Source organism: Taeniopygia guttata, chromosome Z (assembly GCF_048771995.1).
Source record: "Taeniopygia guttata chromosome Z, bTaeGut7.mat, whole genome shotgun sequence".
Taxonomy (NCBI): Eukaryota; Metazoa; Chordata; class Aves; order Passeriformes; family Estrildidae; genus Taeniopygia; species Taeniopygia guttata.
In genome coordinates, this window is record NC_133063.1 from 55,013,316 (window position 1) to 55,041,264 (window position 27,949).

The window sequence follows — 27,949 nt, forward strand, 5'->3', positions numbered from 1 at the left end:
AAAAAAGTAAAGACACAAGTAATGACATGGTAGATCTTTAAAAGGTTGCCATGATATTGACTACAATTTATCACTATGGCTTATTTCTGAATAACCCAATCTAACAGTTTCTAAGAAGAGAGAGGTATTTACCAATTTCTAACCATCATCCTAATGACCAGCCTTTGAAACAAACACTGCTGATTGTGCAAGAAACAAGGGTATAAAGTAACTTTTCCTCAAGCTCAGCATCAACATGAAGTAGTTTTAATCAGCAGTAGAGTAATGCAAGAGTTGTCTTAAGTGCTAGATTGACCAGATTCTGAAGCTAGTTAAAAAGGTTTTGCTGGCATGATTTGATGGGGTTTTGTTTCTTTACTCTCCAGGAACTGAAGAAATTTCCTGATGATACTTTCAGGCATGCAGATATTCTGTAAATTTTTATTTGAACAGAAGTATTACACATGGATGGAACAACCTAACAGAGCAATGACTACCTAAGCTATCTATTTTGCATCTGACAGCAGAAGTTTGTATCAGCAGCTACCAGGAGAATAAACTTGATTGTAAAATAACAAATAATAAAAAAATCATACTGCTACTGGTTTTTTCCTTTTAAAATAAGCAGCAGTAAGTCTGCACGTGGAACTTCCAAATTTTTTTTTTTTAGCAAGGGAGCAAGAAGTTACCAAATGCTGTCATTCATGCCACACAAAAACATGTACATTTGGAGCTTTCTATATTGCAAAGTTCAACAAAATTCCATGCTGCAATTTCCTCACATACATTGCAAAATCATTAAAAAACAAGTTATCTTTCAACAGTTCTGATTTTATCATTCCATTTAACTCAACACTGCATAAAAGGAAAGTTTAACTTTCCACTAAATTTCTAGGTAGCCTCCTCCAATAGGGAATAAAATAAAATTAGGACTTTGTTTACTTCTCTTCTTAGTAATTTCAGCTCAGGAAAAGACTAAAAATGAAAATGGCAGCAAGGGGTACTCAGACCAACATTTCTAAAAACCAGTAGTTTGCTCTCACATGCACTAGATCACTCCTGCATCACATTTATTATGTCTGCATAACTTACCCACATAATATGTTTTTGATTTTCAGTAGTGTTATTTTACATAAAGGGAATGAAGACAGAAAATCTCTTAAATCAGGGATTTATGTGCTATTCCATCTTTAAGGAACTGCTTTGGGTAAGAAGTGATTGACAAGTATGCAGAACACATCCTTCAGCAGATTCTTGTAGTCTTCATAGGGGAAAAGGAAAGGAAGCAGTGGGAGAACTGTTAAGAGGATACCTGTTCCTGCAGTACTATGTGGTTGATACAGTTAAACACACCCCAAGTTTTATCTTATGAGATTTTTTCCTCCTGTTACCTTAGATATAAGTTTTGCAAACCACTGAAATTCTGTGAATGAGAAGATGCATCTACCTGCTTGGTTGGTCACAGCTAGCTCCCAAATAATTTTCAGGATACACTAAACACAGGTACGTATTTTGATTTCAAATGACCTTAAGCTTGATAAACTACTGAAACAGATTTCAAGCCCAGCTTTGTCTGAAAACCATTAAAGAGGAAGAGTTCTAGTTTCAGTCACAAAAATGAATGTTACCTATCACTATTCAAAAGGTCCAACTCACACAAAGCAAAGGAGATGTAAGCTCAGAAACAAGATCCAGATTGCAGAACTGCATCCGATTAGAGCATGTTCACTTTTCAGATTCAATTCTCCCTACCACCAGTCAGTTTCTTTTGCAAAGGCAGCTCCTTTTGCTCCTAGATCAAGTACAGCCCCATTTCAACATGCACAGCCAGCCTAGAAGCTTCTAAAGCTTAAATATTTAAAGACTTTTAGTCAATACCATGCCTCATTTTTTCTTCCATGTAAAATTATGTGTAGTCGCCCTAAGCTCTACTTCTCAAATGTGATTAATAATTTCACTAGGTCTGTAAGTGTTCCCAAACCAGCCACTTTAGATCTTGAATAGTAATGGCGTAAGGGTGAAAGCAGTGCTTAGGGAAAAAGCTGCACTATCTGAATAGTAGTACATGTGTGGATTTCTATTCCTTTCAAATGCCTTGATATCCAAGCTGCTTCAATTGTTTCTTGTGCATTTTTTTGCATGCACATTTTCAGAAGTGAAAAAACAGTAAATTAGCCTCTGATGAAAATTTCTATACATAGAAATTTCACTACTGCATAGCACTTCACAGGCTGAAAGCTCCATAAAAGAAATAATCAGTGTTATATACAGCATACCAGTATGCCCCTAGTAAACGCATAGTAAGTCTCTGGCACATCAAAAATTTCTCATTCATGATGCTGATGGAAACTGCCAGATCAGAAGCAATACATTTAGTTAAGCTTGAATAATTAAATGCAGTTGGGTTTTCAACAAAGCTTTAAGAAGTTCCAAAACAGAATATTGGTACATTTTATAAAAGCCAAGTAATTTTAATGCAAAATAATACTTCACTATAGAAATACTCCCAGTTCTGACAGGCAGGGAGACAGATAAGGAGAGGGACAGACAGGTCATTTAATAGAGATGGGTTAACTTAGAAGGTTCAGACTTTTGACATAAGTTTAAAAATTCCAGCGCAAGCCAGTTGCTATCTAATGCAACAACAGAAAACAAAAGCATTCATTTAAATAGAAGTAAATAATGCATAAGCCTTGGAAGTTTTGCAAAGGTTTCTTTTTTTGGCTTGTAGTTGTTTTTTGTTTAAACCCAGTTACAGTTTTGAAGGGATACATAGAATAGAAAACCTAGGTGTTTCACAAGTTCGGTTGAACTTCAAACAAAATTATATGGGCTAGTCCTATATCAGGTATCTGGCAGGGGTCCCCTGCTTCTGGGAACTGTTTAGTGATTTAACTGCACTCACAGCTCATGCAGGGCTACAACCAGACAAGCAGCTATGAACAAAGCTGACAAATTCCTGGTAAATGATTGGTAAAGAGCACCACTTTGGCAATTGTGTTGAAATAAATTATCAATGTCAAAACAGTCAGCTCTAATTTCCTAAAAACTTCCTTTGAAGATGACATTTTGAATTTGCAATGGCAGACTACACACAGCTTGTTTTGAGCGCAGTCAGCATAGGCGCAATACATCAACTGAAGCAGGGAACTATTTTTCCTTTAGACATTTGAGTTGTAATATGAATCTGTACATTAGTAATACAATTATAATTATGAACCTTTACAGCTGCATTGTCTGTTACCACAAACGAAAACTGACAGACTGCAATTAGAGAGCTACAAATATCTGAAGTTAAGTTTAACTTAAAAGGAAGTGTTTCACACACATACACATCCTTGCTAGCTGTGCACATATGCTTTTGAGGGCTAACAAAGCTCAGACTTCACAGTGTCTCCAAAGCAGCAGCCTTCTACAATATAGTGTAATATTTACCACTTCAGGTTCAAAGGTTTAATTTCTATGCATGTGAGCTGACAAATAATCTAGGAAGGGCAGTTTCCTGGACAGATTTCTGGATCTGTTTTGTCAGGAGGTTTTCAGTATTGCTCCCAACCCCGAACTCTGAACTTTTAGGTCCCACTGCAACATCCATACTCAGCAAAAGGAGCTAAAAAAAGTAATATCTAACCAAAATATCTCGAAGTTAGTTCCTGCATCCATGTGACAAGCCTACACTGCTCAGCTAAAATGTAGTAAGTACTGCTTTCAAGAAAAATTCATAGTAAATTCAGAATGACTAAACAGGTAGATAAAGGACACTTACATATAGGGAAAAAATATTACACTGTACAAGAATTTGTACTGAGGAGAATTAGTTTGACTAGTGCTAAAGAAACAAGATACAACAAACTACTGCAAACTGCAACCAAATTTAGCATCATTAGAAGAGAAGACCATTTTCAATCTGTGTGACTATGCTGGCATTCAGTTCATTTTCTGAATATTCATACTATGTTCTGTTCCTCCTTCATATTCACCTGCCCCATTAAGGGAAAAGGTGGATTTTCAAAAACAATAATCATTTTGTTCTAACGTCATTCTAAAGCTCTGAAATATTAAAGCATGTTCTCCAAATTGCTTAACAACATGACTCAAACTTCAGCTACAAAAGGCCTTAACAACAAATTCCTTATAATATATACTAGAGAAGATAATTACAGCAACCACTTTAAGTACATCCACTGTCAGTATTCATTTGCAGATCACCTACCCCACTGCTATGTGTTCAGACAGAGTTTAAGCAGAATAGGATATGTATGCACAAAAGCACTGCATACACACACTCTTCACTGCTCAGTTAGAAACTTGCGATCATACCAAAAACTGTTTGCTTAAAGGGCTAGTCTTTCAAAGGTCTCCTTAGACATATTTTCACATCCTTCACTAGAAGAGATCTGGACCTTTACTTCCCATTCCCAGTTTTGCATGTATTGACTAAGGAAGAATGTGTTATGCTTACAGCCTCCCATCTGTTGCTATTCCATGTCTAAGAGTATGATACTTAAGCCCTTTACACTCCTGGAACAAAAAGGCTGCTTGGTTTATGTGATGAGTATAGATCCCTGCTAAGTGTGTATAATTGCCCCACTTTGTCCATTTTAAAGGGCATAGAATAACTGGGGGTGAGATGCTTGCTACATGCATCTCCTTGCCCTAATGAGTACTTCCCCTCCACTTTCAGAAACAGAAACCTGAACTGTCTCCTTATACAACACTGAAAGTGCATGTTTATGGAAGTAGTATCACTATAGCAGTTCCAAAATGTTCAATAATTTTTGGAATTGTATTTCTGAATAAGTTTTATTATATTTTTTAAAAACCCCAAAAACTGAACCCAGCAATTACCCAGGTTTGAAATTCAATCCAGATTTTTCAGTTGCAGTCCAAAAGGACAATAAAATTCCATCACAAGGGGACATCTGGCATTTATAAGATCCAGATTTTATATATGAATGTAACAAAAAGCCCTCATATGTGCATCTAAAAAGAAGAACCAAAACAAGCCAGCAATACCTCAACAGTGCATATTTTAAGAGACAGGAAGGCCTCCAAATCTACACCCTAAATAAGAACTCAATAAATAAACTTCAGAGTAGAAGTTAGTGAATTGAAGGTTTCAAGAAATTAAACCATATGTTGACCCTTTTCCTTTTAACTCACCATAAGGTGCAGCTGGAGAGGCATAAAAACAAAATATAAATGCATTAAAGAAGGTCAGCAATTAGAAAGATATTTTCCAGCCTCCCAGATCTTCATACTTTGTAGCAAAGTTCAGCAAGGAGAAGTAGTATCCGGCCACAGAGGATCTTACCATGATTAGTAAAAAGCAAGACAAGCCCATGAGTCCATGAGACACACATCCAGTGGGGCTGAAGAAGGCAGATGATGCCATGATGAGGCTGCCTGGATAACCTCTAAAAAGCCACGTGAAGGAGCCAGTGTGTCCCTCAGTTGGTTAAAAAAATGGATGAATATTCACAGGGCTTTGTCAAAACTCCACAGCTACCTCCACATTAATGAAATATTTAACCCATTCTTGTCAACCCCTGTAACAAGATCTCCACAGTCTTCAAGATGATGTGGATATTATAATAATGGGGGGAAGGCAACTCAAAAGATATACTCAAAAGGATAGAAAATTACCTTTTAGGAGAAACACAAGAGGCCAGCATATTTATTTTCTGGAATAACTTAATCCTTTTCATGGTGACATTTTATAAAGTTGTTTTTTTTTTTTAATAGGTTTCACCATTATTCATATAAAAATAAAAATACTTATCCCATGTTAATCCAAAACTATGAAGCAAAACTTGATAACCCAATTACCAGGTATCTGAATTGATTCTTAAACTTGTATCCACTAAGTGGATTTGTCCCAGTTCATCCGTTTCACTATGGATCTGTTAGTGTGTCACAACAGAAACTGGGGAAGAGGAGGAAGAAGAGGAAGATGTAAAATAAAAGCATTTTGCTTTTCAAGGGTTGCCAATTCAACACAGCATTAGCAAATCTGTGTTTCTCATTCCTTACTGAATACAGACATTGTAAACTTTTTTCCTACATTATTACTGCAGGAAATTATTTTAAAACAAGAAAATTAAAAGAAGTACACTCTAGAGCTTTCAAGTTCTAGGGAGTCATCATTTGCATAAGCACTGATTAGTACGTTATTACACCCTAGTATATTCATCAACCCAGTGAAATTATTCATCGGACACTGAGAGTACAGCACACTTCATGCTTACATTACTTATTTTTAGCATTTTTTGAATAAAATGTAAGTGTAAATAGTATCAGATTCAATACACCTGACCTTTAAAATGCAGTTTTACAATACACAACAATTTAAAATGCAGTTTGTGCTTCCAAATTTATAAATTGTACATATTTATACATACTCTAAGTGACAGCACAATCCTAAATTAAGTTCTAAAAATACTGTAAGCTGTATATAGCACCTGCTGCATTGTTTGAAAATTAAATAAGACTAATTCAAACATTCTTTGAATCGCATACAACTTGTCAATACCATAACTTTGGTTTGGGGGCTCTTCATAGATTTTGTACAGTTTTTGTATATTTTTGACCCCTTCTTTGCTGGGAAGGCTTAGGGAGCTTTGTTTGATTTTGTTTTTGTTTTTATTTCCTGTAGAAAGAACTTAATAAAACTGGAGAGAAACACCTATCATCACTACTCAGTTCTCAACCACCTCAAAAAAATTATCAACAGAAACTTTATTTTAGTCTTTAAATTTAATATTTTTGAGATTAAATTTTACAACCAAAAGGAAATACTCATTCTTTGCTTAAGATGACAGCTAGCACTGACCTTTACCAGGTTCATGTCCATCTAGTTAAATGTGCTCCCTGAATTCCAGATCCTGCTTCCTAGAGATTACAAATGCTTATCTACACAAAGGCAGCCAGTGTCGAATTAGCAATTCCTGATTGCCAAAATGAGTTGGGAGCCACCAGTTAATATTGCTACACCATGGTTCAGTACATCCCAGTGATAGAGTCAGAAGGCACACTATCACTGTCTTGAAATCTTGAAGCACAATATTGTCCTAGTTCAGCTTAACTGCGTATCTTATAAAGTTCACTTTTTCCCCTCTGCAAAATGCTAAAAAATAAGTCTATTCCAGACTGATCAAGTGTCCACATACTAGAGGAAAAGAGGAGCTCTTGATCTTCTCCTTTGTTACTCTGACTCTCAAGCCTCACTGTTTAGACATTCATTTCAGACAACCAGCAACTACAGCAAAGTATACTCACCAGAGGAATACTGAAATACTAATTCAGAACCGCTGCTGAACAATTATGGTTTTTATTCAGTCTTTTGGATGCAGAAAAGCTAACAAACAGGACATATGGCAAGCTGCCATCGACTGGTTAGAGCAGACAGGTTTGGGAAATATGCCTTTGCTAACAATAACCAAGGGAGAAGCCATCATGTGTCCTATGTACCTACTTCTCCTTGAGAAATTTGGGTATTTTGCCAATCCACTCATGGCCAGGCACAGGTATGCAGTGGGAAGCCAAAAGAAAAGGAAGCAGAGTAAAAATGGAAGTTGCAAAAGCCACTTAGGAAACACTGCTCACTCACACCACCACTATATCAGGGTTATAGCCTGGCACACCTCCCTATTTTACTGAGCCCTGCTTTGCCTATTTGAAAGGGGAAACAGCCAACTGACTAGTCATTATCTTTATACGTGCTAAGGAAAGTACCCTAAAGGCAATTCAGCAGCAGTAAAGTATATACCAGTACACTAAAAGTGACATGCTAATTGCAAACACCAGTGACACTGGAACACCATAACTTTGATCTCTCTCCATTTGTAGACACTAGAACTTGTGCTTCTATATCAAATTTAATTTTCTGTAACTAAAACAAGCCAGGTCAGGTATCTTTGAGTTACTGCTCTTAATATTTACTTAGAGGGAATACTACATGGCTCTACACCAAACCAGCTGACAAACCTAGCAACATTTCCATAAAAGCTTGAGATGGCACTTCTGTACAAGTCATTCACCCCAGGAAAGTGCCATGCAGTAGCTCATTGCAAGCTTCTGTTTCTAGCTTAAATTAAATGTCTAACACTGCCTGAGGAATGGATTGCCTTACAAAGAGGCACAGAAAAAAAACACATGTTAATATTTAACCAGAATTTTTTTATATAACCAGTGATTGTCATGCGTATTTTACACATATTCAAGTGCTACAAACTTGAATGATGTGCCCATTCTTACATGCATCTTTCAACAAATATGAATCAGATTTGCTAAGCACACCATGTTTGTGATCCTCTGATTACTGCTGCTGGCTCAGCAAAGTGAAGTGCATACATACTATAAAAGTCGTCAAGGAGAGCCTAAGATATCTAAATCTAAAAAGGACTGCTTTCAGCATGATCTATAGCCAACAAGATGATTCAGTCCGCAAAAATGGTTTTATTAACCTCAGGTTAGAAAAGTGAAACTGTTATAAATAATTAAGTAGTTGCTGGCTTTTGCTATTGTGTTTTGGCTTTGCAAATTATTATTAACAATTTTGATATAGTACAGTTTGTAATCACATTTAACTGCTTTTGACATAGTATAATTTGTCAGCTTTTTGTGGCCAATGCTCTGGCTCCTATGTAGCTTGTATTCTCAGAACATCATTTATAGATTATATTTTAGTTTGTGAACAGTATGATAAACATATATTATAGTTTTAGCTTTCACTAAATCTTAACTTTAACAGAAGTAGCTGCAGCTGTGAAATAACTAAGGCTTCTGTTTTTGTAACTAACTGACAATAATGAAAATAATTCAGATATATTTGTAAAATAGCTAATGTTGATTGAAAGTACTTGTAGAAATAACTAAAACTGCCTGCATGGTCAGGTAACATTCAAGGAATGGATGTGATAAGGATTCCTGCCACTGACCATTTGGCTATTGATAACTGTGCCTGCTGAAAACATGAAATGAAGGCCATGGTGAGGAAGTGACACAAGACTCTCAAAAAGACAATACACATTACTGTGTGTACTCTAAAAAGCAAGCCAAGGGTTGAACCAAGGTAAAGAATTCTCAGAACATGTAAATGAGTTTAAAGAAATATTTGAATATATATAATTTTTATGAATATGTATTTGACCAATACAATGGGAAAGGTCTATAAGAAGAGTTGTTGCAAATAACAGTGCTGGGTGCCTCTAGCTACAGCTATGCACCCAGCACTGTTTACTGTCCCTTTTACCCCTTATTTGACCTTTAAAATAATTCTTAAAGAATGAGTCTCATTTCTCACAGAAACCTTACTGAAACTAAACATAACTTATGGGCACTTTACTCTTTTAGACATCAATCTTAAATTCATTGGTTTATATTCCTGATAAGGCAAGTATGTATTGTAACACTTATTACCACTGAAAAATAAAAACTAATTACTGTTTTTCTCTCATGCCCCCATGTTATAACATAGTAGGCACATGCAAACAGTTGGAATCATCAGACTTACATGAAACAGTACTGGAACATAATATGCAATGTATTTGTCTAAAACATTCTCAGCCTCCAACTATAAAACTTATGGCTTTCCAGAAATACAGGCTGCTTTCTTGATCTTAGTCTTCCAGAAGTTCCTGCAAAGTGGTGTTTTCAACCCACTCTGAACCAAACATACACATGCCAGCACTATAAAGAACTTACACAGCTACAGCTTGTTCCTTAATCTTCATGTGGGAAAAAATCAACTACTTCAAATGTTTCTTCTTCCAGTTTTACTGTTAAGGAGGAAATGGAAGCACAGATAGATTACCTAAATTCTGTACCATTTCCAAAGTATACTTCAGAAGCTTCCATCTTACACCCATCTGTTCAACACACACACACTCTATTTTAGAAAAAGGAGTCTAATCTACCCGAGGATGCTCCATACTGAAACTATTTTATACTTTTGATTAATAAAAAAATCGTAAGAAAAAATGAGAAGGAAGAAGATAACCAATCACAAAATATAATATGAATAACGGAAGCACACAAGGGATTTCCACACTATTCTCGTTGTTTGCAATGAAATAATAAAACATTAGATTTCTTTTTTTGACTGTACAATCATGCGTGAATCTTTAAAAACATTCAAATGCAACCTCAAGTTTTACTACTATAGAGGAATAATAAGTTCAATTCAGAACATGATTTTACATGCAACACTACAACTCTCCTGTTTTCATTCTTCTTTTACATTTCTACCTGCCTATTTAATCTATGCAAACGAAAGTAGGTGGTATTAGGTGTGCCACTAATAATTTTGTCAACTGATGCAGAAATTACTCTGGGTTACAGCTTGAGAGACTACTGACCTCTTCCAGCTTCTTGTAAAATCTTCCTGCAATCCACCTCTCTCCTCTTAGTGGGCTATTAAGTGAAAGGTTAATGCCCTTGGGCACTTGGCCTCTGTGTGGGCACAGGGCCTAAGATCATCAGAAACCCTGGAAGATTTACTGGATCACTGCATTGAGATCATACACCTCTACAGGACAATATCCTACTTTAAACTATCCTACCCTTCTTTGACCACTTGCTAACTTCTTGTTTACAGCTTCCTGTGCATGCCAAAGCCTCATCTGATAGCCTGAGCCCCACAAGCAAGTACATGCTCAAGTGAGCACTTCAAGGCAAGCTCTGACCGAACAGGAGAGCCCTCTCTTATCACTCTGTTGCAGCAGTAACAGAAAAGGGGATCATGTCAATAGTAGGAAATACAAACCTAATAGCTGATCAGTTAAGAGATGACAAAAAAAAAATCTTGCTTCCAATATAGAAGTCTGAGATGCCAAAACACAGGGAAGAATACAAAGTAAGCAATCACTATGCCATTGCTCCCCCAATCTCTTCTCGTACACAAAAACCTATTATTTTGTTTAAGCTAACTCCTGTTTTTCCAGCATCCCCAAAACCCAGAAAGACTGTTTCAGGGCCATTTCAGTCATCACAACCAATTCAAATTTGTTCCACACTCCTCTTAACACTTAAGAAGCACTTTAAGACTCCCGAAGAAGTTAAACTAAATACTTGGAGTTGGCTGGCACTAGCTCTGGGACATAGCAGCTTCTCTAAGAAGCCACCCCTGTATCCCCTGCCACACATACTCAGTGTATTGCTCTACTGCCTATCCATGCATTTGCTCCTCTACCACCAACAGCCATTCACATTTCATCGTCTTCCTATGGCTACTGAAAAATACCATGCATGCTACTGGAAAATTATATGGAACACATGCCAGAAAAGCAAAGGAGCACACAGAACAGTAAGCACAACTACACACATCTACTTAAAAACTACACAGAGACAGATGTTTTAACTAAGATGGTATATAGAATTTCTGGAAAAAGAGGTCTCTGTAAAGGTAATGTCACTCAAGCCATCCAAATTATTCTGAACATACTTCTAACATTTCAAGTAGCACTCAACCACTGAGTTTATAGCACTGAAGTCTGAAGTGTCAGAGGCTTTATTCTTGTTTACACAGTATCTTGCTGCAATTGAACTGGCAGATAAGTACCCAAGATTTAAAAAATCTTAATAACGAGAAAAATTGATAGAGTGATTTTAATATTCCTGCATATATTTAAATGGATGCACAGTTTTTATTTGCTTTCATGCCACAGCTAAAACATTTCCTTTGCTATTCTAAAACAAATCCTTTGCTATCCAATTTCTAAGGCAGATTTCAAATTTTTCTCTTTGTTGGGATGCAAACATTTTAGAAACAAATAGAAGCCAATTGACACAGAAAAAAAAAGACAATCTCCCATGAGCAGAAACAACCACACATTTAGGCATTTATCCATACATTAATATAACAAGCTTTCACAAACTGGAAAAAAACCCAGGGTCTAGACAGGATTTAATGTTTATAATTCATTACAATAAATTTATTCTAGGAGAAGCACAAAAACTGCAGCAGCATTACCAAACTCATTACTCCAGGTTAACAAATATGTTATACAACCAAGTAGACAAGGTTAGTCAGACTCACCTTCCCTCATTGATTTTTGCTTTGTCTCCATGGCAAGTGAAGTTCTCAATGTAGCCCAGGCTGCAGTTTATCCGTGTCCAGTCGGGCTGGCACACAGCAATGAAGTGAGGACGCAGTCTACCTATGGAGTACTTGGCAATGTCTGTCAATGACTGGCTAGCAGCTGCCCCAAAAATGAAGGTCCCAATGGCTTTGTAAATAGTGGCTATGTAGTTATTTCTGACAAACGAATTTGAGTGCAAATTATTATAAAAGACCGAGAGAGTTTCTCCTACGATTATCTGAAAAAGAAATAAGGATAAAAAGTTAAAGATAATAACATTAAAAGAAAAGTATTATGCTATTTTTGTTAATACTCACACAGACTGTTTCAGAAACGATTTTTTTATAAACATTAAGCTGCAAATTTAAGTTTTCCAAGAGTCAGCAATAACCATGTCCAAACATTATAAACACTTTCACACAGAAGAGAAACACCCTTTTACTTTCCCCTACCTCATGCTGAACTTAATCATATCATTTTCAGAATACTTATTAAAACAAAGCCTTCTCAGAATAACATTTAACCTTATTACTTGGTGTGGCCCTAATAAGAAACATTTTCTCCTGCAGAACTTCATTTTACATTGAGTCTTCAACTAACTTAGAGTGAGTAAAATTTTTCAAAGCTTGTTAGGCTTTTCATGAAATCAGAAACTGTTCTGAAGGGTTGAGACTTTATATCCAGATCTGAAAGGCCAGATGTTTCAACCAAGAAATTTCCTATTCCTCATGGAAATTAAATCCTTCGTGGAGAAAAAGAAAACTAATGAGGGTAGGGAAAGACAGGTCTTACTGAGGTCTTTCCAAGGATTTTTCACCCTACATGTCCAAGATACATGTATCAAGTGCTGGCAAGAAAGCAGATCTGATTTTATTTTCTTGCAACTTCATCCTTTGCAGAAAGTACATTTTTCCTTATGCCAAATACAGAACTTCACTCCAGATAATTTGGATGTTGAACCAGTTGGTCCCATTCTGTACAGAAAGGATCAGTTAATACAGATGATCAGATGTGTGGAGGACTGGATGTGTATATATGTAAAGTTACCTTGAAGAATCATGTAAAAATTAAAATTATGGCTCTGACTGTCACTTGAGATGCTGGGTCTTGGATCCCAGCAAAGCAGAGCTTTGGTGAATGAAGCCATCACTTAGACACTGCCACTCAGGCATACAGAGTGACAGCTTGTCCGGGGCTTTGCTCATGAAGGCGAACAGGCAATACTGCCAGATGGGTGACAACGAAGCTTTACACCCTCCGCCATACCCAAACATGGACTGAAGCAGAGAAATACCAGAACACGGACTAAAGCCGAGAAAGTTTTCAGTAAAGTACATAGACACCTAATCCAGAAAGTAACTTCTTAAGGAAGACGGCTGAGCACCAATAGCCATGACAGGTAAATAATGAATACCTTTCAAATAATACTGCTGCAAAACCTGCAAGAAGGTCACTTATCTCAGGTACCAAAAAATTTGCTGATGTTCGTGCAATTACTACACTGGACAGACATCAAAGAATATTCATCTTCAACAATCTGATTAAGCATTGAGTAAAGGACACCAGTATTTGCTTTTATCATCTGACTATGAAGTAATCTTGACAGAAAAGCCTGATTTCACAACTAAAAGATATACCCTGATGTTGCAAAAGGAACTTTAGAGATTGGGTTAATTCAAAGGGAATATCCATTATGAAAACTATATTTAGTGGAGCCTTTTCTGACTCAGGAGGCCCCTGAGCTGCAAATGGCTGGTAGCCAGGTACTGAGGGCAATACATCAATCTTCCAATGCTCTATTCTGTTCTTCCTCACTCAGCTGCGTTTTAGCTGCTCTAGAAATGAAATAAGCTATATGGGCTTAAGTTGTGACCAAGCACTGATGCTCTCAGGTAATAATGACTACCCAAAGGTAGAAATAGGATGAGAAAAAAATATTCTTATCTTGAAGGCAGGATCTTTAGCATATGCCGTTTGTCAGTTAACAAAACACATAAAACCCTCCCCCCACCCAAAAATTTCATCTGCTTCAGAAGCATTTCTGTAAGTTTTTGAAGCAGCTTTTCCAAGAAGAGGAAAACCAGGCAAGTCACAGCTTCAATTCTCAGAACATATTTCTACAGTTGCAAAAAAAGATTCCACCCGAAAGCAAATATGAGCTGAAAGTTGACCTTTATGCTGGAAACTTGATAAAAATCCATGCAGTCCCTATGCAAGGCAGAATTAGATTATTGTAATACCCATCCTGACTGAAATCCATTAGCCCAGAGAAACAGCTGGTCAATACTGAGATTACCTTTAGCGGTGCCTTTTCATTTTTGGCTCCTAAATATACTTGGATAAATATTTATATGCCTAAAAATCCTATTTGGCATAAGAAAGTTTTAACTCTGTTCAAAGTGTGGCTCTGATGAGTTTGGACGCCACCCAATAGAACCATCAGCGGAGACTGAAGCTTTTTAGCACACCTGGACAGGGATCTTGAGGCCCCTGTAGGGACTGCAGTGCAGTCCCAGCAGACTTAGGACATGAAATGGGAAACTGAAGAGGTCCAACTGTCCCCTCTGTTCCTGAGTACATGTCTCAGCTATTTTTTGCCCCAGCACTCCATGTAGTCAAGAAAACCTGCTGTTTTCTTCCAGGCTAAGGAATTTTACAAGCTGATCCTGGCTCAGACAAGCAACAAGAGGTGGCAACAGACTGGGTAATAGCGGGACCTCAACTTTTGTCCATACATAGTAAGATATTAGGTTAGCTCAGCTGACAGCATATAATTAAATATTAGGGATAGAACATCCCTATATGCTCGAGACAGTTCAGCTGAGCGAGGAGCTGTGGTCAGAGAGATCTCAAATTGGTAGTCACAGAGACAATCTGTCCAGCTCACTGATCTGGTGTAGAGAGAAGAAAAAAAGAAAAGTACCCTGTTTTCAGCCAGGGTATGTGTAGTATGAAAGAGAGCCCCTGCAGTATTTAAATACAAACGGGCCCAGAGTTTTATCCTGACCTTCAGGGAAATACCCAGGGAAAAACTCCACATCTATTTATTCTTTTTACTCTATTTATGCTTTTGATAACGTCTGACTGGAAACCATAATCTTTCTTTTAAATAGGCTAGCATCTGTTGTTACAATTCCACACACAGAAGTATTCCCAAAGATTTTGCGGCAGATAAAAATATTGACTTAGTAGGTCATGCACAATGATATTCTGAAAGTAGCAGGTCCTGAAATAAGAAGACTTGTGACAGTCACAACACATTAGTCTTATTTTCAACAAATATGTTAAGAAGTTTTTATCTCTCCGATTATGGAATTAAGCCACCCTATTTATAAGGTTCTAAGGTATTATTTTTCTGTTCTATAATTCTAGCTGTTTGACTTCACTTAAAGAAAACCTTTTAGTTATTCTTGCCAGACCACCATTTCTACTGCTTTAGCACCTGGCCTAAGGACATAGAATAGTTTTGCCAACCTGTATTAACAGATTACCCCTCCTCCCTCTTCCCCACCCCCACTGAAACCAAAAGCAATGAAGAAAAGTTTAACTTACAACAATTACACTGAAAGGAATAATTATTCCTGCTAACAATTTATAAGAAATGGTGTCCTCTTTGTATGGATACCGGATGGATTCATCACTACAGAAAACGCCTCTCTGGAAGGGGGTACGTCGTGAACTGAGAATTGCAAAAGGCAAGCCAGCTGCCAAAAAGGAATACAAAATACATTACAAAACCAAAACAAACTGGCAATGATCATACCCCCACATTTCCAAAGAGAAGTGCATAAAGAGGAATGAGCATGCAGGAAGTTAGACATTTATGCACTTCCCTTGGCCAACAACTACTGCCCTGACTTTGCAGCTTCCAGGAAGGATTGCTGAAAGAAGGAGAGCAAGGCACGATTCCTCTCATCTTCATGTTTGTGGCACTTCAAGTATGGAAGAATGCCAAAACCATGATGGAGGAAATAGTTCAGTGACAACGACTGAGGTGCTCAATCTGCTGCTACTGGCACAATTATCAAATTTTAATTTCCATTCCAGTGAGCAACAGCTACACCTGTACACCTTCTCTGGACAGCTTTCCAAGTCAGAAGAGCATAAATTGCATTGCATGAAAGCAGAAAAGGAGGCACTTTCAAGGGAGTGCAAGTGCAGAGGGAATTTTTGGAAATATGGAGAAAAGGAAATTACACATGCATGCAATTCCCTCACTTCCTCACACACTAGAAGGACCTACAGTCTTAAGGCAGGGAGATTTTATTCCCACCTCTTCCACCAGAGAGGATGCCTTTGGCTTAATCTAATACCTACATGACACAATACTACACTGCACAATTCCGCACAGTATTGCATGTCAAGGTACCCACAACACAAACCAAAATTAGTCACTTGAACAGCAAAGGCTTTTTCAAAAAACTCAAAACAGGATGCAAATTACCATAAACTGGTAGAATCCCATTTCTAAATCCTGTTCTTCCATCGTTAACACACATACAACATCTGCACAATCTGTTTTGTGTACAGGATCTCTTGGAAAGAAATTGTTGTATGGAAAACAAGCAGTTGAGGACTACAAAGACTGTTTAATTAAAAAATAATCTTTAGCTTAGGCATGTAGAGCCAGTAGCATAAAAGCCCTTGACTTTATCCTCAAAATTCAGCTGTGTTGCACATAAAATGCTTACCACTTTAAAGTTACACAACAAAAATTATCTGGAGTTAATGCTCCCATCCAACACTAAGGAATCAGAAAGATAAAAACAGTCTCCATCCTTCCTTCCCAGCAGAAATAAATGTTGTTGTAGTTTCAGTTCTCTCCTCAAGACCTCTGTGCCAAGACATAGCCTCTCTCCCTTTCGAGATACACAGCTAGCCCCATAATAAGCATGTGCAAATAAAACTAAAGATGTAAAGAGCAGGAGAAGAAGTGAACAAAAAAAGATACCGAGCATCAAGAGATGTTAGGGAAGAGACCTAGGATCCTTTCCAATCCTCTTCCCTTTTTCCCTCCACCCATGAAGTCCTCCAAACTAAGCCTGACTCCTGGGACCATCACAAGTGATATAACTGGGATTTTACTAACAACTTGCTATCAGTTTTGTTCTGCACACCATAAAGTGCTTAAAAGAATACGTCAGCTTGAAAACAAAAGAGCAAATAAACTAATGGCTCAAAAGGTGATTATTTCCCTGAAGTGAACTCTGATGAATGACACAACCTTATTCCTTGATCAGACAGTTATATATAGGTCTATCATGTGGGCCCAAGCATTCCAACTAAGCCTGTTGCAAATAACCAGGTACCCTCTGTACTGCTGCTGTCATTAAACCAATAGCATGCAAAACCTCCCCTCCAAAAGTGCTAGAAAAGGACCACTGCCATTGTCAAGAGGGGTTGTTTCCAATTCCATGTCAACATGACTACAACTGACACATCTCTGGAAGCCATCCAAGCACACCCACAAAGCAGGAGGACAGCAGGATGGGCTAAGGGCCAAGCCAGAGCCTCACCAAAACACTGCACCATTCAGATACCAGCCAGCACTGAGCCTGGGAGCTGGACTCTGCAGCACAGTGCAAAAACACAGCCTTTCCTACTAGGAAAAAGCTCCTCTCCCTTTCTCTTAACAAGAAGAATATCAATGTTTTGGACAACACTGTGGATTATTTTTTCCCCTCTCCTTGTGTTGCTTTTGTGATAGATATAATTACACCATCAGCTGTTTAGAATTTAGGGTCAGGGTTGAGGCAGAAGCACATGCAGCCATGGTGAGGGAAGGTGACTTGTCAACATAATGCTGTGGTGTTTCCAACACCATGTATCCTACAAAATACATATGGAATGAAAATTTCATCATGTGTCCTGCACACATATCAACACCAACATTCCAGACTGAGTATTTGAGAAAAATGCATTGTTTGGACCTCCAAATGTAGAGAATTAGGCATATACAGATAGGAGTTTCTTAATTATTTACATGGTTACTTCTTTAGAGTTGGTAATTTTGATTATCATGGTAAAGCAGTTGTTCACAAATTAAGTTGAGCCCAAAAAAACCTTTTCACAGCTTCAGGGTGTTGCCACAAACACCTGTGGTTATAGCTAGATTGTGTCACTGGCATCGAATCACTAACTCTGCATCACCCATTTTAAAGACCTGCTCTGGGAATAATGCTGTCATGGTACCTTACTCCTCATTTCCTCTAACCCATACCTGGATGTTTCAGCTTCTCAAGGTGAGAGATTGAAAATTTCCAGAATGATGGGGTTATCTGGGGGGAACTTATTTAAATGTAAATTTCCATCTACTGAATCACAAATAAAAAGGTGGATCACAGGAATGAAGTCCCTCATGCAGTGAAGACCTGTGTTCTTCCACGCTGAGTGAAGCTGCTTGAAATGTGCATGCTCATTCTTCAGCAATATGGAGATTATGATGTGATTAGCCTGTAATTGCACCTTCCTGTATCCAGAGCATGGAAACAAAATACCAAACAACTCCTGTTTTTTTTTTGTTTTGTTTTGTTTTATAAGCAAGTATGAACAGCTAAAATAAAATTAGTGTCTTCTCTTTCATAATTTCTTCCCAGCACCTTTATTTTGAGTCTGAAAAGTTCTGAGTATCTATGTGGCAGCCATTAAGTAATCATTAATTGGAAGAGCTATGCACTAAAATATATAGTAAACATAACAAATCTTTCTTCAGTTTCCCCTAACTGCACAACAGATGCAAGAAGTAGTTCCACCAGTCATTTATCTTATTGCTGTTCTCAGCACCTTTCAGTGTTGAAAGGATACATGCTTCATGAAAGCTTGAGAGAAAAGTTTTAATTTCTAACCAGCAGACTACAATAAAACTGATCAGATTAACTTAACACTGTTAAACTGCAAACTTAAGTCACAGAATTACAGAATCTGTAATTTACCTCTGGCTTAAGTCATGGCAGACATTAGCCTATAAAACCATGCCTTTAGTAGGGGCTTTGGATATTTTTTGGATTAAAGTATCCTCCAATGCCAATACCTAATCCCTCAGAACATGCTCCATGGAGCAGGTTTAATTTACTTCTTTTTAACACGCATGGATTGACTTCACTATTATTAACTGATGGGAGAGAGCAGAAAAGTAGAAGTCAAACTAGAGGGGCATCAAGTGTTTCTGGCATGTGAAAACAGTAAGAGAACCATGTCACAATACTGAGGATTATTTTCTGTTTTAAATAAATCAAAGTCTGCTTTTATGGGTTTTCAAGGTGCTTTCATTTCTAAAATCAAATCAAAATTATTTGGAATGTATAGCTTAAGTATTTTCTGCAATGGAAGTTTCCCTTTAAGACAGTAAAGGGACAGGAAAAAATAGCTTTTTCATTACTGCAAACAGAACAAGCAAGCAGAAGAACTGTAATTAAGTGATAAAGAGAAAAAGCTTCTTACTACACCAAGTAAAACAGTGGAGTTTCCCTATTGTTGCGATAGACATGTAACGTTTTTATCCTGACAGATATCATAATTTCAGAAGACAGGGATACGTTTTTGCATCATGGTGGCAACTGCCTAAGAATGGAAGCTCCTAGTACAGGTGGACAGGATATGACTGAAGATAGCATACGATACTTGTCTTTACAATGGTACCACCATCACCAGTGTCAATGTCTTCACACAGATACAACTGAGGATAAAAATGTAGTATAGGAAGTGCTTTACTTTGACAACAGATTTATTCACATAAACATCTAAAGCATTTCTCAAGAAAAAGTAGAAAAGATTCAACAGCAGATAACTATGAGAAGAAATGCTGCTCATATGCCACAGTCACGTTGCCACATTCAGTTAAAAGAAAGGTCCTACAATATCCTACAAATACCCATTTTGCTCAATATTACCTGAGAGCAGAAGAAATTGGAGAGTTTAAGTACTCCTTTTATGTAAGAAGTGGAGACAGCAGAGGAGCAGTACAGGCTCTCTACTGAATATTTCTCATATGACAATTCCAAAAAGCTTCCCTGATGTACACTTCCATCTTCTAAGCTAGTTGTAATACAGTGAAGAAATTGCCTAAAGGGAAAATGACAACACGTATGTGAGGAGGAATTATATGGCTGGGAAGAGGTTACCTGTAGGGTAATCTCAAGGATAAAGCAAACAAGCTGGTGTTATGCAGTGCATGTGCATTCTTAATGAATAACTAGCAGATGTACTGCTGACAGAGCTGGCAATTCTTTGATACAGTGGAAAATCAAGGCCAGCCAGTTCTGCCTGCAAAACAACCCTTAAAGACTGAGGCAGGAGAACATATGGAGATTTGTGCAGTAATGAGCTAGGAGTCATGCATTTGGAGGTTAAGCAACTCTGTTGATTTGGGAGCTCGTCAGTTCAAACTAGCAGGGGGAAAATAATATACTTCTTGTGGTTTTTGTTTATCAGTATAATAGTGTGACCATTAGGCAAGTCTTTTCAAAGGCATTAACACTTCTAACCCATTTGACAATAAATTTCCTCTGAAATAGTATTCAGTCAGAATTGGCAAACGCATTTATGTGTTTGGTTTCATCTGTCTTAAGTGCAGACAGAGAAGGACTGCTAGGATACATTCCTTATTACTTTAAAAACAAGAGTTTGGTTTTGCATAGTTCAACAGAGTCTAAGGGCTATAAATCAGCCAAGTGCATACACAGTAGATATTAAAAAAAGTGCAATACTGATCCAACAAGCAACCAAGAATTAAGGAACTACAAACACAATCAGTAATAAAGGTATAGGGAGAAATGCAGGCTCTGAAATGTTTCAGCCAGAATACATGGAGTAGAAACACAAGTAGCTCAACTGATAAGACTACATATTTTAAACAATTACTATACCCATGTCCAAAGTGTGACTCATACAGTATAATGGATTAGATTTCCTCATAAGCTGGAGTGATTTCTGACTGATTATGTTATGTTTTTTTCCATAAGTATCCTGTATAACACAGGTCTATTTCTGTCCAAATTTCTAATCTTGGTTAGGTTTCTTCACTGGGCATGAAGTTGCTCTCTCCACTAAAGCTGGACACATTACCACCCTGAAGAGAACGTCAGATTGTACACCTCCCTCAAGTCATCCTTCCCACTCTCCTCAGGAAGGATATGATAACCTTGGCATTTATCCATGCTGTATTTCACCAGCTGTGTTACTGCCATATTTTGTATTTGTTGCTCTGAGCTCCCTACTTTGCTGCCTCACTGCACACGCTCTCTCTCCTCCAGGGCATTTATGACTACACTGAACAGGGCAGACTCAGAGAGCTCTCTACTTGACATCTTCCTTCCTTGCAAAGGACAAGGAGCACTTACTCCTACTGCTCACTTCTCACTGTTAAGTGAATTGTTTGTTCATTTCAGGATTCTTTCTCCAATCCCATAACTATTTAGTTTCTTAATATTTGGTTGAAGTAAACATTTGAATATACACATCTAAATAATGAGATTTTTCTAAAAGAAAATGCTGCTTTGGCCTCAATTCCCCATCTTCCTAATTTATCACACGGATTAGGATAAGAATAGATGTGACTGACACCAGGAAACAGTGAGTATGTTTCTGACAAAGTGGCTTTCAATATCTGTGCTTAAATAATGGGTAGTAATAATCTTTCTCCAGAGTTCTGAAACAAAACAAAATTTAAAAGATTTTGTTGTCTTCTCTCCCAGCACCTGAAAAAACCTTGCCACCACTTTTGTGCTGTTATTTACTGCCAACTTCACTGCTGTAGCTTTAAACTAGAAGTCATACCTGGACTTATTTTTTAAAAAGCTTAAGTAATATTTTGAGGTTTAAGTCTCTTTACAGTTCAGATACAAAGTAAAGGTTAACATTTCCCCCAAATATGCTGTAGATACTGCATTACTAATTCCATCAACAAAAACATCCACAGTATTCATTACAACATTATAAATACTGCCTGGAAAAACACATGTTTTGTGCAAGCTTAGTTAAAACTTTTGAGCTGATATTACTGTTCACATTCTGTGAAGGTTGGTAGGGTGTCAGAACCTCTTTGCAGACTAAGTTAAGACTTTGGCTTCTCCACAGTATAAGAACAGGGCTACTTTCCATTTCCATAGGAGTTTTAGAGTTCAGGAGAGCACCTACCAAGAAATGAACCATCACTCCACAGATCACTAAGTTCAATGGTTCCATTTTTTGACATTCAGCTTTCTCCTGAAAAGGTGGGTAAAAACCATCTCTTTGCATGAGCATTTCCCTGACAAGGCAGAAGAGAAAGAGGTACAATAATGTGAGCCAGATGAAGGGAAACAGACGAGGCAGCACAACAAGGAACACTCTCTGCCTTACTTTCCCTGTTGCTTGTCTCCAGTTCCTAGTTGAGTTGCTTCCCTTTTTTGACACCCCCTCCAGTCTCTGATCTCAGTCCTAAATGTCAACAGTACAATATTAGTAACTGTGTATCAGACCTAAGAGAAAGAAAAGTCTATGCCATGGTCTGTTTGGGTTTTGGGTTTTTTCCTTAAGTTACAAGATTTAGGTAAGTTGCAACTCTGGCTACCTACATTTCTCCATACGCCCTTTTACCCTTTTGAATACTCTTCTAAAAAATACCTTAAAGCCCCCTCTCTACCAGCATGACGGCTTTCTCATAGCTGTGATCAAGCTTAACTCAGCACTTTAAAGGCCCTTGTCTGGAGTTCCTCCCACTGTCTTGCTCAGACACTATGTGCATTCTCCACCACTGTACTAAGAAATGTACCTGAAGGGCTAAGGAAATACAAGTCCACAGGGCTAACAAGCAAGTTGCTACAGTTTATTTACTTAAAATACAACTGCACTTAGTATATTTGTAAAAATAACAGAGGCATGGTGCTCCTCAGATCTTTTCTCACCTGATTTCAAGCCCACCAGAACACCCACACCACAGACACATCAAAAAGTGAAGCCAAAAGCTGGGTGCTTCTACTTCTCAACATCTGGACCCACAGCACTGATCTCAGCCAGGAATTACTCATCAATTCAACAACTCAATAAAGTGCATTACCCTGACATTAAACCTTTACAGAGTAAAACAATGGATTCTTATTACTATGTTGGCTTTAAAAAGAGAACCAAAAAATTAGCAGTTTATTACTCAGAATAAGGTTGGGTTCAGAGATAATGATGATCTGTAGTAGTACAAGATGAACAGTTAGTATCAAGTAGAACTTATGACAGATTATGAAGTTCAACAGCATTGCCCAAAAAAGTTTCCAATGCCATAAAACCAAAAAACACAATTAAGTTAAAACCTTTTCAAGAAGTTTACCAGGTAAGAGGCAGTCTTGCTCAGAGCATAATAAAACCTCTTACAAGTAACCTGAAACTCAAAGAGTCAGGTTGAAGTCCACTCTAATGTTGAACAAGAGTTTTAATTTCAATTAGTTGAAAAACTAACGAGAGTGGGTCATAAAGCTTTGACACTGCTGAAAAAGTGAAAAGCACATCTACCAATCAGGTTTTGCTAATCCCCTGATTTATTAATCTCATCACAGCAGTAACTACATTTGTCCATGAAGGCATACAAAATTAACTCAGTAAGAGCTTATATTGGTCAATCTAATGAAAGTTTCCCTTCAAAATTCATCCCTTCCATAAACAGCATAAAAGATCAGTTTCTTTTGCCATAAAAGAAATAAGTAAATCGCCTCCAAAGTATGATTGTGCTAATCTGTAGGAGGGAAAGTTTAGACATTATTGCACATGCTATAGGCAGACATTCTCAAAAACATTAAGCCTAATGCCTAAAATGTTAAAGCTGGCACAGGAGCAAAGCTACCTAGATCCCTTTTGGGAAGTCATAATGATACAGAAGACATTTTGCCACATCAAACCTAGGAATGTTTTGATTCAGCCTTTTTTTGTTGTTATTTTAACTATTTAGAAATCAATGTAATCTAACTACCCAGATATCTTTTGATTGGGTTCAAGGTGGAGAAATTAGGTCCTACAGGCCCCATCATGTTTCCTTCTCTCAAAGAAGGTCCAAAGAGCAGTGCTTTTCCCAGAGAAGTGACTTAACCAAAACTCTTTTTACTAATGAACACTTCTCTGTAAGGAACATCAGCATTTGCATTACTTGTTTTGGTAGCAACAAGTTGTGGAAAACTACTTTGTCTCCCAGAAATTCAGTGCAGGCCTTTGGCTGAGTTACAATTTCTGAACTCTTCTCTCTACATCAGTCCATCAAGTAATAGAAACTGACCAGTGGCTTGTGAGCCTTCAGCTCTGTGACAGAACTGCCAAGCAAAGCCTTGGCAGGGAGAAGACAGAAATCCTAGAACAGGGAGCAGACAAATCAAAAACTCTCAGGTTGCTCTGTTTTCTTTTGCTCTGGTGAGAAGGATGTTTTTTTCAGAGAGGTATTCCTTATTCTGTGCTTTCCCCTCCCCGCATTTCACCTACCCCTGGAGCTAAAGCAAACTGCCTAAGTGTCACTAAAGGTAGCAATCTGAAGAAACAAGATGACTGGAGGGGGGGAAAAAAAATCAGTTTGGATGTAAAGTTACCAGAAAAGCCAAACTGAACGGGACACCTACAAATAGACATGGCAGGAAAGAGAAAGAGATATTGACATTAATTTGTCATTTACACTTGAAAAAGTTGGTCTCATGGAGGCAACTGAAGACCAAAATTGCCAGACCAAGTACATTTCCAACTCTTCCTAGAGCTGCAAGCTATGGACATTGCCTAGTCATGGCTTTTAAATTACACAGAATTACTATCTATCTAAAAGACTTGGTAAGATAGAAGTATCAAAAATATCTTCTGGGGTTCCTTAAATGTTAGATCTAATGAATGTGCGATGTTCTAGACACTGGCCTAAGCCATCTAGAGAGAGTCAGTCTTCTAGACCATTACCAAGACTTGTCTGACCCTAAATCTCAAAAGATTCTAATACAAAAATTGTGGTTCCCATCCAGACAAAGAACAATTTGGAAAATTGAGAAGCATCATATTAAGAAGTGGCACTTGGAAAAGAATAAACATTAATTTCTCAAACATTATATTTCCTAAAAGGTGGCAATGGCAACACAAAGGGTTCAGGCTACAAATAGAATAATGATTTGTAAGAGTATTTTATTTTTTAAGATTCCTGAGTTTCTAGCACATCTTGTAAATCTTCATAAAATGTCATAAAAACAAATTCCTGTTCATGCAACCTAGTTTCTTTTAGGTACAAGAGATTTAATAAATATCATCAATAATATTAATAAAATATCTATGTATTTTTGGGGCTTTTTGGGGTTGAGTTTTTTCTCTTTGAAGTTATTTTTATATTCATTACAGGTCTACCCCAACAAAACCTTTTAGCATTATAATTATTATTATACAGCAAGATATTCAGGCCATTTCTTATTACATTCTGAAGACAAGCAGGCCTATTGTGCAACAAGGGCATATGCCTAAAGGGTCATACCACTTAGGAATGGGTATCATGTTTCATGTAATCTGATTAGAGAAGAAAAATCTGTACAAAAGTGTAATTTATCAACTCTAGATGAAATTTTTGTCATCAATTCCTTCATTGAGGATTCTGTCCATTTCAGTAAAGTCTCATGTCACAACAACAATTTTCACTAGATGTGGGATAATCAGAGTTATTGCCCAAAAGTCTTTCATGAGTGAGCTGTGTTCCTGTTGATGGTATTGAATCTGGAACACACTAATTTCAAAAACTTAAACCGCCTTGGAAAAAGTCTCAAGCCTCCAGTGAGTCAGATCAAAACAAAAAACATTCCGAATTCAGATTCTCAGACTGATCAATTTTCCCTGTCCATTTTGAATAAAGGCAATCTTGAAGAGATAAACCATTCAACTAGAACACACTTTCAATTCAGAGTTGTAATATTCCATGTCTCATACTCCCTAGCTGTACAGCTTACTCTTGCCCTTAGTTTTCAGCAGCTATGGAAAAATTTTCACCTTTTGCATGCAAATAAAGAGCTCTCTATATCTGAAACTGAGATTAAGAGAGCCAGGTTAACATGTTAACTACATTGAGCAGTTGCTTTAAGGTTTGGGAAACATTCAGACTGAAAAGTGAATGACCTGGTTAGACTGTACAGTAACAAATGTAAGTGCTCTAGAACTTTCTTTTTTAAAACCTCTCCTGGAGGTTTTAAAACATAGAGACTAGAAGTGGTTGTTCCAATTATAAACTCCAGCCTCCTGCACAAAGACTAGCAATGAAAACCCACTGTGTAACTCCTATAAAAGTATCATAGCAGAAAAATATCAGAATTACTGACATCTAATTTTAAGCTGTAACTTTCACTACAAAGGTACCTAAAATTATAATAGCCCATGTTACTCTTTAAATGTGTAGACTTTTATGTGCATTACCTCTAAGTCAGACGTTTCTCCACGGCCTTAGAGCCAAGAAAAAAACACACCCTCCACTGACTTTATATTACAGTAACACCTTCAAATCTAAAAATAAACAATATTTAAAAAATCAAGCAATTCAACAGATTATTGAACTGCAGCTAGAACATTTCTTTAGAAGTCTAAAAGTGCTTCTTCAGAGCTGCAATTGTTAGTTCACCTGTACCCATATCAACCAAGGTACACAGGGAACCTATTGGAAAATAAATTTTCCCAAAGGTGTGCTGAATATATATATCATACTTGTCAAAGTGACAAGCTTTCCTTAAAAGTGAAACTACACCAGAGATTACTTGTTATGTCAACCTCCTATTTACTACACAGGCCTAACGGAGGCTTTAATGAATAAGCACTAATGGGAAAACCAGAGTAATGCATGCAGAAGTTCTACATGCTCATTTGTTTTAAATTACTGTCTTCCATCCTTAAACCACTTCATGTACTTCTTACTGATTAATTAATCTTACACATTTATCAGATATTTATCATCATCTTTCACATAGCTTGATCAAGTATTGCAGGGACAAGTAAGTTGTAGCTTCAGGTTCAAGACTATTCGGCACTGTTAAATTTTGATTCTCCAAATCAGCTCAAGCCTTACTAAAAACTGGGATACAAGCAGGCTTAAAATATTGTTAGAAAAAACTAGTGAATAATTAAATTGTTCTTTGTCAAAATCATGTGGTCTTTAAAACACTGAGCCCGTTTTCTACAAGCAATTAGATTTTCAGTTTCTGTAGCCCACTTTATCCCACTCTTCTTTAACGAGTAATCACATTACTTTCAAGCTTAACAAAAGCTTTCAAGTCAAAACTAGGCTTATTTTTAGAGAAACTATATGGTTGCAACAGTCATCAGTTATAGGTGCGTACACTGCATAACAGTGCCAAGTTTTAACATCACAAGCATTTAAATAAGCAGACTAACCCATTCTGAACAAGAGATGTAATCATTCCATAACATTTTGGAAGACATTTTTCCCCTCTAGCGAAAAAGCCTAGTCTAAATACGCTTTTTTCTGCTCCTAAAACAAGTTAAATTAGCAGTCAGATTAGTTCCAGATCTTCTGTGCAAACAGTATCAACAGCACCTTTAACATGCATATGACTATATATATGGGATTTTGCCTATATAGACTGGTCTTCAACTCATTTGTAGTGCTGAGCTCTTAGAAGGCATACATTTTACTCCCATCACCAAAGCTCCCTATATATTAGCTACTTACAGAAAAAATGGGCAGGGTGAACCCCACTGTGTAGAGGACAGTGGATGTGATGGTACTGTCATGGAACGGATACTTGATGCTGTCATCATTACAGAAAAAGCCTCTCTGATACGGCTTTATTTTGGCCAAGTTTAGAACACCAAGGGGTAAGCCAGCTGTTGGGGGAAGGAAAACAAAAAACAAAAACAAGAAATACATGTGGTTAAATCAAAAAAAAAAATCATTTCTAATCATGCATGGAGGAAGC

The 27,949-nt window shown here is 37.3% G+C and overlaps 1 protein-coding gene across 4 annotated transcripts in view; it reads right to left on the reverse strand.

Annotated features, from left to right (window-relative positions):
* The window catches only part of PLPP1 (phospholipid phosphatase 1), a 61,258-nt gene that overhangs the window by 17,282 nt on the left and 16,027 nt on the right, over positions 1-27,949 (reverse strand). For 2 of the 4 annotated variants that reach the window (XM_072922024.1, XM_030258220.3), the window contains exons 2-3: positions 27,703-27,857; positions 12,017-12,297 (exon numbers count right to left, since the gene is read on the reverse strand). In XM_072922024.1, coding sequence (XP_072778125.1) covers positions 12,017-12,297; positions 27,703-27,857 — 436 coding nt within the window. Of the gene's footprint in view, positions 1-12,016; positions 12,298-15,611; positions 15,764-27,702; positions 27,858-27,949 lie in introns of all 4 variants that reach the window. The other 2 variants (XM_030258219.3, XM_030258221.3) reach the window with 1 other exon arrangement.